Source organism: Prinia subflava, chromosome 2, assembly GCF_021018805.1.
Source record: "Prinia subflava isolate CZ2003 ecotype Zambia chromosome 2, Cam_Psub_1.2, whole genome shotgun sequence".
NCBI classification, from domain to species: domain Eukaryota; kingdom Metazoa; phylum Chordata; class Aves; order Passeriformes; family Cisticolidae; genus Prinia; species Prinia subflava.
This window is the reverse complement of record NC_086248.1, coordinates 23,308,667-23,322,130: the sequence shown is the minus strand read 5'-3', so window position 1 is coordinate 23,322,130 and position 13,464 is coordinate 23,308,667. Positions and strand designations below refer to the sequence as shown.

Genomic DNA, 13,464 nt, shown 5'->3' with positions numbered 1-13,464 from the left:
AAAAATGCTAAACTGCTTACAGTGAAAGAAAATATTTTGAAGACAGCAAATTGAACTATCATAAACTAATATTAAAGTACCAGGGACCAAAGGTGGGAACTTAACACTGAGTGTCAAAATGTGAGGAATGTAAATGCCAGGAATATATAAAATACTTTATTAATTTATTCCATGTTTCAGATGATTTTTCATCCCAGATTTGATTTTGAAGTTATATTACAGCTTTTTCATTTATATATGTAGATCAAATATCTCTGTAAGAAAGCAGAACCAAAACCTACTTTTTTACATGGTTTTGCCTTTAGTTTGCATATACTTTATGATGTAGTTTTCCCTTCCTAAAATGAGTAAACTCCTGAAATGAGAACTTATCTTCTAAATCAACATTTTGAAAGGTGGCAGTATGCAGATAGCAGACAAAAGCCAAGTCAACATTTTCTTATATTACTTAGGTTTATATGCTTCCTTTTCTATCAGAGATCTCACAAGATCTCTAAATCTGCCTGTCAAAGAGAAGCTATGCAGCTGTCAGTAAAATGATAATTGGAAAGATAATGTTAGTAGAATTCAGGCATCTCTCTCAAAGCAGCCTAGTCATAGGCTGTATAAAAGAAACCCACGATTGGCTGAGTAAGGGAATTTACTGTTTCCCAGGAAAGGAAATTGCCTGCACACATCTGGCAAAATATTCTAAATGTTTAGTTTTAAAAAAATACACATTTCAGCTCTGCTTATAAGGTGAGTTCTGTAGAGTGGGTATCTTCTTTCTAAAAAGGGAAAGATCTAATTTGTACTTTAAATATACCAATCCACTATTTGGTTTTTTATGGCTTATACTGTATACACTCAGCTCTAAAGCAGGCAGGAACTCACAGGCTAAAAGCAATATTTTAGTTTACAGGAAAAATGTATCACGAATGTAAATACGACACTCCATATCGACAGCAGAAATGAAAGATGAAGAGAACAACGAACATGAAAGAAATACTGAGAGGATGTGACTAGTCTGAATTATAACTTTTTACTCAGTTTCTGACATTTAAAAGACTCCATGCCAAATTATTTAAATTCCTCCCTGCTTCAACATGTCTAACAAAGAAATGGTCGTTCTCATAACTGACAGGGCAAAGATCTTCTCAGTCATTCAGTTTTCAGAATAAGCCCTCCCTTTCATGCAGACTTCTTAAAGTGCCTCTAAGGCTCAGTAAAAAGGCTGTATTCAGGCATCTTCCTTCCTCTTCCTCAGATTTCAAGGACAAAAATGGATTTAACTTGCCTTACTTTTCACACCAGTTTTCTAAATTTAGCTGTTACTACTTTCTTTCCCCCTGAACTCTGACTGGCTTTGACTTTCTGGAGAGGCAGAGAAGACCACTTCCTCCTCCACAGCTGGGAAAGCTGCTCCCAAAGGGATAGAAAGGGTGAAGGATGACAATCAACTGCTCCAAAAGCTGCACCAAATACGGCACTAAGCCACAGGGAAGGGTTAAAGGGATGTATATTTATTTCGTTGGCAAGGTGAACAGTCACTAACTTTCCTGGACAGTGGGAAAGAGCACCTCATTGAAGCAACACGAGTCCATTGGACCCAGACAGGGAAACTGCAAAACGCTCTCTCTGTTATGTGGGGTGAGGGGGTTGTATTTCAGTTACTGCCCCTACAGCCTGGGATTATCAATGAAAGGTTGGGGAAAACATTACCACGGTGCACCTCAGGGTGTTACTCCAGGACCTAGATGAGAGACACAGTGAGTAGAAGATAACTGGAGGTGCCTGCTGTGCTGGTGAGAGTCTTCCATTAGGAGTTTGTTGTCACCTCTCAGAATAATACCTGTGCTTTCTGTACCTTTTCCCCAAACTGCAGACAGCCATAGCAACTGGCCATTTACTCATTCATTCATTCATTCATTCACAACAACAATAAAAAAACCAAGACACAAAAACCAAGCCCAGCTTAAAACACAGTAAAAGGTGAACTTGTTTCTCTTTCAGTATTCCTACAACCACAGTTCTCCCTAGTGGAGGCCCAGGATACAGCAAGGCTTCCTAGGCAGTCTCCAAATTCAGTTTTGCTCCTGGCCTCATTACAGCACAAGGACCTCCCAGGGTCATGCTTCGGCCTTTCATAAAGGAAAACAGACTCCAGTTCAAACCTTTAGAGACACTCATCTCTCCTCCAAAACCCAGAGAAACTGAGCTGCCAGATTACAGCGGTGATGTGACTCACTAGGGTAGCATACAGATGACAAGCGTTATAGCCATTCAAAACCTACTGATTTAATCAAGCCTCTCATGGAGATCCTATCTAATGAATTCTCAGCAGATTCTCCCTTAAATTTTGTCTTTTATATGTGTTCAGTCCCTTGAGTAGAGCTCTAATAATTAAAAAGAAATCTTCTAGAAGACTACACTGCTCAGTCTCATATTTTCATTTAATATCTACCTAAAGAATTAAAAAAAAACCCCATGAAAATATAATCAGAAAGATAAAGATTATCCTCCAGTTCTTCCTCATTAAGATATTTCCAGGGCTGGAGCAATCTAATTTTCAACACTATTGAGTATACACATGTAGTGGTGAAAGGAAGGGTGACTAGTAAGATAGGACCCTTTATTTTTTTGGGCTAGCTGTGCAAGAAAAACAGGGAACACATCAATTTAAGGACAAGTTGCAATGGGAAATTCTCATTTAACTTAGCAAATTAATTAAACCCAAGTAACAGAAAATACTGAATTGGAATGTCTGGTTAGATAGAAATGCTTCACACAGTCTAGTGCATTAATCTGATGCTCTATTCTGTCTTCATTGGATGAAGGTTGGTCAAGTATCTTGGAAAGACATGTGAACATGGAATTAAACATTCTTTCAAAGACTTTTTGTCTTGGAAATTAGAAATCACTACACAACAAGTTTGAAACTTTGTTATCAATGCCAGTAGGCATTGATAACTGTCACATTTATCTGCTTGGCTATTGCAATACAAAATTGAAGGGCTGGAGAATGCATAGTTCATATACCAAACCCTCCAAACACATATATTTTGTTGCAAATAATCCCGACTGTTCCAAATGTATTCCTCTGTTTCCTTGGTTAGAAGGTTAGAAGTGGCATACAAATATTCCATAGGAGAAAATCTGACAAATTGGTTTCACTCATCACAGTCCAAATGTAATCAGAATCTTTCTGGAATTCACCAGAATTTAATTCTAGAGATTTTTCTTTCTGAAGGTAACTATGTAAATATAAGCAGCTTCCAACTATCTAAGACATGAATTTTAGCTGCTATAACTATTTTTGACAACCTCTGAATAGAACTTCCATGATATAAAACAATAAAGCCACATTAATACACTATTTGTGATAAAGCAAGTTATGTAAGAGTTTGTCTTAAGAGATCCTGAGACATGCTGGGATTTTCCTTGAATATGAGAAACTTTGGTCAGTAATTCATGTTAATTTGACTAGCACAGCATTCCCTTTGTTTATTTTAAATAAGAAAAATCTATAGTTTCCAGATTTAGACTTAGCCAAAATCTCAAACAGTTTGTCTTCAGGAGTCAGTATCCTATCATGCTGGTTTGAAGAAGACAATTTCTCCTTCCAGAGAGGTAAACTTTTTCCAAAATTTCTGTGGATTGGACTCTTTCCCAGGGTTTGGTAAGTTGGCTAGTAATTTTCCGCTTTTTCAAGATGACCAATCATTGCAGAGACCATGGGACTTGGGAAGTACTCCTTTTTACTGTTACATGTAAATTTCAAATACTTTATTAGAATTTCCCTCCCCTTTTATGGGTATTTCCCACTCCCAAGGGTGCAGAATTGGGCTAGGGTGAGCTAACAGGGTAATTCCTACTCAGCCATGCCACTTCCTGAGCCATGCCTTACTGCCACTGCCTCTGGATGGTTTTTCCTCTTCCAGTCCCTGCTGACTTGTGATTTCTGACTTTTTTATTAACATTAGAACTTCCAAAGTCAGCCATGTCATACAGAAAAAAAAGAGCGCCTTTAAAATAATAAATAAAAAGCTTGCAAATGCTTAACTCTTGAAAGACATTCCTAAAAATGAGTGTTCATCTCAAAGACTCAGTAAACTACAAATTCTGTGTTCAACAGAAAACCTCTAATTACTGCTCCTCGTGTTCTCTTTGCAAGGACGTACCCAAGGCTGCTTTTGTATGCATGGGACAGTGTCTTTCTCTGTAATTCCACAATGTATTAAGCGCCAGCTAAATTACATCTTGGTTCAGCACATTTTAAAGAAAATAAATAAGAACAAACAAGCCCAGGGACTTGTGTGTGTGTGTGTTTAGCGAGGGTGGTCGAGGGTAAGGAGCTTAGAAATGATTACCATCGCAAATAATTTACTAGCATAGTTGGAGGCTATCGGAACTGATTGCTCTGTCTAGGAAACTCTTAATTAGAGCCGTGCTGCAGGAATTCGCAGGGGTCCTGCCGCTGCCGGCTCCTCCCTGGGGTTTCCTCTCGCCGCCCCGCTCCCGCCGGCCGCCGTGCGCTGCCCCCGGCCCGGCGCGCCCGGGAGGGAGGCGCGGCCCCGCTCCACACGTGTGCCTGCTCGCACCGGCTCCGCTATAAGGGCGGGCAGCGGCGGCTCGGCTGAGCGGCTCCGGGGCTCGGCGCGGCGCAGGAAGGCAGCGGGCCAGGCGGGGCGGCCGCAGCTGCTTCCCGCGCCTGACAGCTGCGGGCACGGCGGGAGCGGCCGCACCTCCCCGGCCCGCCCGGGGCAGGCGGGCAAGCCCAGCCCTCGCCTGACGGCACATGGCAGCGGAGCGCTCGGCCGCGCCGCAGGGTCGCTAGGGCCGGGCTCCGGCCAGCGCATCCAGGCTCTCTAGGTCCGCCGAGTTGCCGCAGGGATTAAAATGCAGCTGGCCGCCTGCTTCTTTTTGGGCTGCGGCATCTTCTTAGCTTCAGGATACAGCTCCTTCAGTAAGAGCATGGAGACGCTAGGCAAGAAGCAGTACCAAGTTCAGCACGGGTCGTGCAGCTACACCTTCCTCCTGCCCGAGGCGGACAACTGCCGCTCGTCCAGCCCGTACGTGTCCAACGCGGTGCAGAGGGATGCACCTCTGGACTATGATGATTCCGTTCAAAGACTGCAGCTGCTTGAGAACATCATGGAAAACAACACTCAGTGGCTAATGAAGGTAGGGAAATACAATTTCTATCCCAGAAACTTCACGTCCTGTTATCTCTTGCACTGTGATTTTTTTTTTTTTTCTTGAAGAGTGCCTAAATTCACAGAGTGCATTGTCTAAGCTAAATGTCTGAATTACTTTTCAATCAAAAAGTTGTTTTGAAGTCTGGGAACATAATATCAGAAGAGTGGACTGCACAGTTCTGCAGAGATTGTGCTTTAAAGTTTGTGATTACATTTGAGTTGCTGGGACAAATTACATACACAGATTGACTGTGGCATGTCTGAAGTTTCTGACAAGAGAGAAGTAGCTACTAGTTTATAAGTAACTGGCAAAGGGCTATTTTAGAGATCTAAAGATTCAAAGAATATAGAATGTACCTTTATCCGAGGCATGCCTGAAAAATGTTATCTGAAATGCGATTTCAAAACTTGAATGCAGAAATTAACCTATTAAACCCCACTGGAAAAGTTCCAGCAAAGACTGCAAGTCAGACTTGCAGTGGAATTAGCCTTGTGAAGTGATAGAATTTCAAGAAAATTCTTTAGCAGATAGCCTTTGCATCCTGTAGCATTTTCAGTGAAATGTACAAGATTCAAAGGAAAAATAGTCTGGGAAAGGTGTTACAGACACCACAGAGCTTCCTTTAATGCAACTCCATTGGAACTAAGGGAAAATGATGTTTATTGCTAAAGTGGCAACATTTGTACCTGAAAGAGCAGGGGAAAAAAAATAAACTTGCAGCATATATTCTTATTATTACTGGAGAATAAACCTGATAACTATTTCATATTTTCATAGAAATTATTTGATTCAAAATCCTATGCAGTTCAACACATTTTGACTTAAAACCCCTTTATTTCACTACCACCTGGAAAAGTGTAATAGTGTAGTCTAATTGCACAGTAAATTTATGAGCGTTTAGTTTTGTACCAAGGTGCCGGTCTTCTAAGCAGTAAATAATTGAAGGACTTGGAACTGTATTTCCAAATAAGTGTTCCAGTGATGCCATAATGGTTTCTTCATAGCGAAAGGCATCTGTGTTGTGAATGGAGAGAATTCAGTTTTTTACAAGGATTAGCCATTTCATACATAATTATAAAATAATTTTACATTAGGGCTTACTACTCTCATCAGTTACAAAGTTACAGAACCCCTGTGATACAACCAATGAAACCTGCTGGTGAATTTTTGAGTGTTAAAATTCTCATTCCAAAACAAACAGCACTGGGTTTTCATCAACCTGAAAATGAGCCTTGATGCTTAAATCCAGAATGCATACGCTTGAAGTCTCCACTGTGGAATGCTAAATCTCTCTTTATGGGTTTAGGATGCTTAATTTAGATACACAAATAATGTCAGAACAGGCAAACTTTCTTTCCTCCACTTACTTACCTTTCTACTTAGTGGTTTACAATGCTCAATATTGTATTGCTAAGACCAAAATTAACAGATGTGAAAGGCAGGATGAAAAACACACCAATTAGAACAGTCTAATCTACCCAGCTGCTAAGCAATTTCCTAACATAAATAGTAAATCACACAACACTTCACTCCTAAATGCCACTTAAGTAGACAAACACAGTATCATAAGTGGCATCAGGTAAACAGAAACCAGTCAGCATCCTTATTTAGTAAAAACTCTGCTTTTTCCTGTCAGTCCCTGGGAACTCAGTGCCAAGAGGAATAGGATAAGTATCTCTAACCCATTCTTTGGGGGATCAAAAGATAGATTCTGATTTAAAAGACAGAGAAATATTTCTTGTATTTGAGCAAAGTCTTCTAAATAAGATGCTTTAGAACAGCCTGGGGTTTTTTTCTATCTCTTCCACAGCTAAACATCCTGTGAAATATCTGTTGTTTGCCTTTTTCACTATTTTAACACCTGCTCTCTATGTCATCTGTTTTGTTAACAAAGAGCCTCCAACAAAAAGTAGCTTTTCCTCAGATTTACTTTGCTAGAGACACCTGGTCTGCAAGTGAAGATAAAAAGCAAACAATAACCCTTAAAGTTGCTCACAGAGTTTACTTGCTGTTTTTTTAAGGTCACTAATACACATTCTTAGGTTCATATTTCAACCTCCCAAAATATAGTGTGAGGTCAGTCAATGTGGGGTGAAAAATTGTATTTGCTTATTTTTTTAGTGTATTGAAAGTGTAGTACAAGATTGCTTTTAAAAATAACCTGACGTTCAGCTTCTCAGCAATTGCACAAAAACCTTCATTGGGTCTTTCTCTTTAAAAGTTATTTTTGTTCATTTAAGAGGCACAACCTGCTTTGTTTTGGAGTTGTGTAAAATATACATTACAAACTTCTAGTATGAGTTAACCTTTAAACATTGTTCTTGAACTATTGCACATCCCCAAACATTTTACACACCTCCCCCTCTCCTGCCTTTAATCCATCAACTAAAGGAAATGTTCAGTTTCTGAATGAACACTGAGCTGTATGAATGGAACAGCATGGGAAGTGTGTGCTTCATCTGCTTAATGGACAAACACAATGGGAAGAAAATGAGTTAGATATGTCCAGGTTCTTTTCTGATCTGCTCCTGCATAGGAAGCAAAACACTTTTCTACAGTTATTACAAATTGCTTCTTCATGAAAACACATGTTTTTTCACTCTGAAGTTTAATAATGAATTTTGCCACTACTGTATGTGCCATACATAAAATTGGAGAGTGTTTTTTGAAAAGCAGATTATGTTTAAGCATTCAGATGACAAGTTAGAACAAACCACTATTCCACCTAATCCATGGTTTAGCAGTAAGCCAGTAAGTGATACTTCGAAGCAAAGGCCAAAATCCTAGATCAGCTATGCTGCAATATACCTAAAATGAACTTTCCTCTTTGACTTTTCCTATCTTGGGATCAATTTGTATACTGAAGTGTAAGATTTTTTTTTTTTTCTAATGTTTGTGCTAGCAGGGAGAATAAAGTTCTCAATAATAAAATTTTTGATTAACTTGACATGATAGCCAGTTGGTATGCAGCTGAGATACAAGACTGGAAATTTTAAATATAGATAGATATGTTGGCTATTATACTTTGGGACTTTTATATTAAAACACCAGGTTTTCAGATATTCCTAAAAGAAAGGCAATCCCTTGGATTCAACAATTTAACTATTTCTATCTGAATAAACGGCAGCTTTAACATTTGGATCGCAGCACTTGTACTCAAGGAACTGCATTTTTTTTTTTCAGATATTAAGACATTTAAATAACTGAATGGTGCCTTGAATTTGCTTCTTAATATATTGACTGGATCCTATGACTCAGTCAGGAGATATGACTGTTCATAACAACAGTGTAAAAGAAACAGGTCATTTTTCTTAGTCTTTCCTGTTATAAACAGAAAACAATGTATGATCAAACTGATGATAGCATCTAGAATATAGGTGATTTATTTGTAGTTTATCAGCAGATCAAAAGACTAGCAAATAAAAGTCTATGTCAGGAGTCAAGATTTAAACCCAAGACCAGAGCTCCGTCCTGAACCATCCCAGCAGACGAGGAGGGGAATGCACTGCTGATAGAAATGCAGTATCTTTGGATAAGCTTAACTCAGATTAGTTGTCCCTTGTCTTGATACCCTGAAAGGTTGTAATTTCTGCTGTACTGAATGTCATTCATCAAATACAAAAAGATACTTGGACATGCTGCCATCCAAAGCCATCTGCACACAATGGATAAGGACAAATACATGGAACGGTGTTGGATTTTGAAGTACGCAGGAGATGATTCTGACTCTGAATCCTACATTCCTTTCTTAAGTAATGCATCTGTTTTTACTTACTGTGAAAAGTGCTTGTTTCTGTCTATCAACAGATTATTTGCTAAGCAAAAGAAAACTGGCAGGACTCAAAAGAAGATACTTTCTTGCTTTCAGATTAGTATGTTACCTGATAAAGTTTCCACACTACTCTGGATGATATAATTATGCAGTTTATTGTTGTAGGTAAATTTCAGTGAAAGGATTTGAAATGACACTATTGCACATGTTTAAAAACTATGTTGTAGGAACCCTTTCTGTATCATTCCGCAAATACCAAATTGGTGATACAGGTATGAAATTGTACAAAGTCAACAAAGAAAATAAGGTTTTCTTGAACAGATCTACAATACAAAATGGAAATGGAGAATTCACCACAGAGGTTATCAGTAAAAAATGGGGTAAATAGAGGCTTATTTTACAGAACCAGTCTCTTGCTAGCATTCAAGATATATTTTCCTGTGTTTTGCTTGTTGTTAACATGACCATAAACTTGTCATCTTTGACTGGTCCAAACAGCAAAATGGGAGATTTTCTCCATCAATTAGTGACAACAAGTGCTTAATTGCCTTTTTTTCTTTTCTTTTTTGTTTTCTTTCTTCAAGTGTATAAATAGAAAATGAGCTTGAAGACTCCTGAATTGCCAGTTTCCAGTTCTTTCTATTTGCATATCCACATTATATAGAAAATTGAGCAGCATAACCTTTAGAATATCTTTGATACTTTTTTGGAGAGACTGAAGTTGAGGATGGTGTTTCTTTTACAGACAATTATTGTTATGGCTCCTTTTTTCTTGTTAATTATGAAAAAAAATTGAACAATTTGCATCTCACCTCAAATTTATCAAGTAAAATAATATAATTTGCTTGATTCCTAAGCTATTGTGTATATATTACTCAGAATGGAAGTTCCCCTAGAGTCCACAGAAATGGGTCAGACCCATTTCTAACCTTCAATATATGACAACTAGTACCTGTAGTGACTTTTTAATACTGTCCTTTATGTGCTACAGTATTTGCTTTTGAAAACAAACCATATTCTTTGATTTGCAATACTAAGCAGCTTAGTTAACCATTAACCATTATTTCTTTAATACCTTTTAACATACTTTGATGTAAGAACCTTCTGCTGCATCTGTCATTTCATGGGCTTCTACACAGCTTTCACTGAAAGCCAGAGTGGGGGCAAAGTAAGATGGTCTTCTCCCATTGTTCCTATTGTTATGGGGCTAGACAGGCAAAATGTTGCCAATGATTTAGAAGACACAGTCTTACATCTTACATTAGTGTCTACAACAGAGAGAGGCCATTCTTGGATCTTTGGAACTTTGCAAACCCAGAGTTTCATCAGTGTCTCAGTCTCTATTAATTAGCCTCCTAGGGTAAGTTCAATCAGCCTCTTCAGCCTGAAGAAGACAAATAGAGGAATGGAAAACTTAACAGAAATCCCCCTTGAAGAGGCAGATTTGTCAGCATTGCTGAAGAACTTCCAAAAGCTAGCATGCTGCATGGTTCTCATCATGATTTACTTCTTTAGCACTGAAGTTCCTAGGTCTGAAAATCCAGAGACAGTAGATAGAAGGTACAACTGTGGAGTACACTGCAAATATTATATGAGTATATAGATAAACATTATGCTTCCCACTTGTTAAAAAATGGCTTGAGTACAGGAGTCAAATCAGGATTGATGGCTTTTCCATAAGACTTTGGTGTCTTCCTACTCGCACATCCCGACAGAACCACAGAATCGCAGACTGCTTTGGTTTGGAAGGGCTCTTCAGAGATCTTCAGAGATCATCTAATTCCAACTCTCTGCTGTGGGCAGGGCCATCTTCCAGATCAAGTTACTCAAGCCCTATCCAGCCAAACCTTGAGCACTTCCAGGGATGGGTGGCCACAACTTCTCAAGGCAACCTGTTCCAGTGTGTCACCACTCTTATGGTAAAAAAACCCCCTAAAAATACAAACCAAAACAAAACAGAAAAACCACAACAAAACCAACTAACCAAAAAAACCCAAACCAAAAAACCCCAAACTTCCTAGAACTGGAGATGCAAATGGTACTTCGGAGAAGAATGATTCTCGCATCTGGCTAACATGTTATGATGTTAATGGGAGCCTTAAGGATTCTTGTACAGACTGCATAAGGGAAAATGGGAGAAGATGGCTCTTGAAAAACAAAAAAGTTCATGTACCTGAAACAAGGATGCCACGCACAGAAAATATTTTGGTACTCCAAATTTACCCTAGGAAATAGCTCACTGGTAATAACAGTGAAAACAATATGTCAGTGGACTGTAAGTATCACTAGAGCCTTCAAGAAAAGGAGAGTTTCTATGGCACTGAATAAGAAGTTTCAGAAATATGTGCTGACAATTTCATCTGCCATTTTATTATTTGAATTTCTCAGACTAGCCAAATATAAACTAGAGGTGGGAAAATAAGAACTTCTGATAATTTAAAAAGGCAAAGAATTTGGGGAGAAAAAGGTATAGCACAGTAATTTAATATCTGGAAATGCTTTGAAGATATGGCACATTACACAGCATTAAACCAAATAATAACCTAATGCACACAGTAAGTTAAAAAGTGCTTTGCAACTGAAAATACTGTGATCATTTCATTTCCTTGACCAGACATATTTCTAGGAAATGGAGCAGAGGAAAAGAATTTTATTTATTCTCTAGTGAGAGTAAGAGAAATACTTCTTGATGAACCTGATGTTTATTCCAAGTAAACCAGGCTCAGAGGAGATGTTAAAGAATTCTTCAGGTTACAAAATCCAGATCTATGTTTTGTATAACCCCCCCCCCCACACACACCTAAATATGTCTGCAAACACTCACTGTGTCAGTTCTTAAGCTGCTTAGAAAAAGACATTACTACTCCTTAAAAGCCTTTTTTTTTTTTTAAAAAAAAATCTTACTGTGTTTCAAGTAATTACTGAAAATCCTGTTAGTTTTTATCTGTTTGTGGAACAGGTTAACCCTAAAATTAAGATGTTGTTTACAAAGCTCAGCAAATGTATCCTGCAATTTGTATGTTTAAATGATATCTATCTACTCTCTTTCCAACTTCCAGCACATTATGGCTTAGTCTGAAGAGAGAGCAGGAAGCTACAGGAACTTTTCTGCAGTCTTATACTGCCCTTATGAAGCTTTATCAGTTTAGCTAGCAATCTTCCAGGAATCTAGTAAGATCACAAAAAGGTCTTACTTCTAAAAGAGAAGGCTGACAATATATGCAACCCTCCCTCTGTTAACTTCTCTCTCTGTTAATAAAAGTATAGATGGGAATCTAGTATTCTTCACAGAATTTACTATTCACAGAATCTCTCAGGAAACATTTTCCTCTCTAGATGACCAAATACTTCAGAATTCTTAGATGACAGCAACTTTTTTTCCAGTTCAGCTGTCTCTGGAGATTTATTGTTAAAACCAAGCAGCATGTAAGTGTCACCGCTTTACTCCAACTCCCTTTAATAATGTAGGGGGAAAAATTATCTTTTTAGTTTTGTACTTGTATCCAGGTCTCAAGCAGCATGATAGAACATGATACAACTATACTGAGTTCCTTTACCCTCTAGGGAACAATATATCAAATTTGTATAATTGATTTTGGATCAGGTATTAAAATCAGTGTGTTGTGGTAACACAACTGAGTGCTTATTTCCAGAAGGGGGAAAAAACCCCTTGCTTGATTCATTACTCCTCTTTCAATATTAGAAACTGAAATTCTTCTAATAGGCATTCAAGTGTTAGACTGTGTAATACCTTTTAGTAATATAATTATCAAGAGATTGAAACTAGCTATGTGTATTTCAAAATCTGTCCTAAAGCATTGATGAGGACCAGAGTAGTTCAGTATAAAATCAAAACTTTTGTATTAGAGAATTCCAGTGTGGTACAGCATAATCACTCACACAACTGCTGTAATTTGTGTACTTCAGAAGCAAAGTTTTAGTATGTGTTTTTGAATAAACTGTTTGTCAAAACCACAGGAAAACACACTGAGCAAACATTTGATCTTTATCACTCCACTTAAAAGAACTTTTTGACAGGGAGAAAACATAAAAGTTTTCATCCTTGGAGAAAATAATTGTATCCATTTAAAAAGTAGTAGGATCTTCTGAAAATCTCTGGTATAAAAAGGACTGAGCAGTGTCTTAAGCCCTGTCCAAACAACAGCTCTGCAGACCTGTTCATTCTCACGCTGCAGGCACTAGGAGTCATTCACCTCCTGCACTCCCAGTATCAGCTTCATCGCTATGCTTGCTTTTTGGGTCAGGCCTGCACCTGATGTGCGTGATCCTGGAAGGAAAAAGGCTCTTTGTTCCATTCTGTCAGGGTGTGGGAATGGGGAGACACCCAGCTAAGTGGAAAGGACATTTCCTGGGCAATAGCCATAGGCCCCACAGCAGCTCCCCAACACGTGATGTGACATCTGTGTGCCACAGGGCTGCTGACCATCATGTGAGCTGATGTACAGACTTACACAGAGGTACCTGAGTGAACTGAGAGGTTTAATTTTGCTCCC

General features: G+C 38.5%; 2 protein-coding genes across 5 annotated transcripts in view; one reads left to right on the top strand and one right to left on the bottom strand.

Annotated features, from left to right (window-relative positions):
* The window catches only part of MCPH1 (microcephalin 1), a 124,209-nt gene that overhangs the window by 30,898 nt on the left and 79,847 nt on the right, over window positions 1-13,464 (bottom strand). The gene's annotated exons all lie outside the window — the stretch shown is intronic.
* ANGPT2 (angiopoietin 2) overlaps window positions 4,593-13,464 on the top strand; it is a 42,828-nt gene continuing 33,956 nt past the window's right edge. The window contains exon 1 of one of the 2 annotated variants that reach the window (XM_063389347.1): window positions 4,593-5,163. In XM_063389347.1, coding sequence (XP_063245417.1) covers window positions 4,879-5,163 — 285 coding nt within the window. In that variant the 5' untranslated portion in view covers window positions 4,593-4,878. The remainder of the gene's footprint in view (window positions 5,164-13,464) is intronic. The other variant, XM_063389348.1, reaches the window with a different exon arrangement.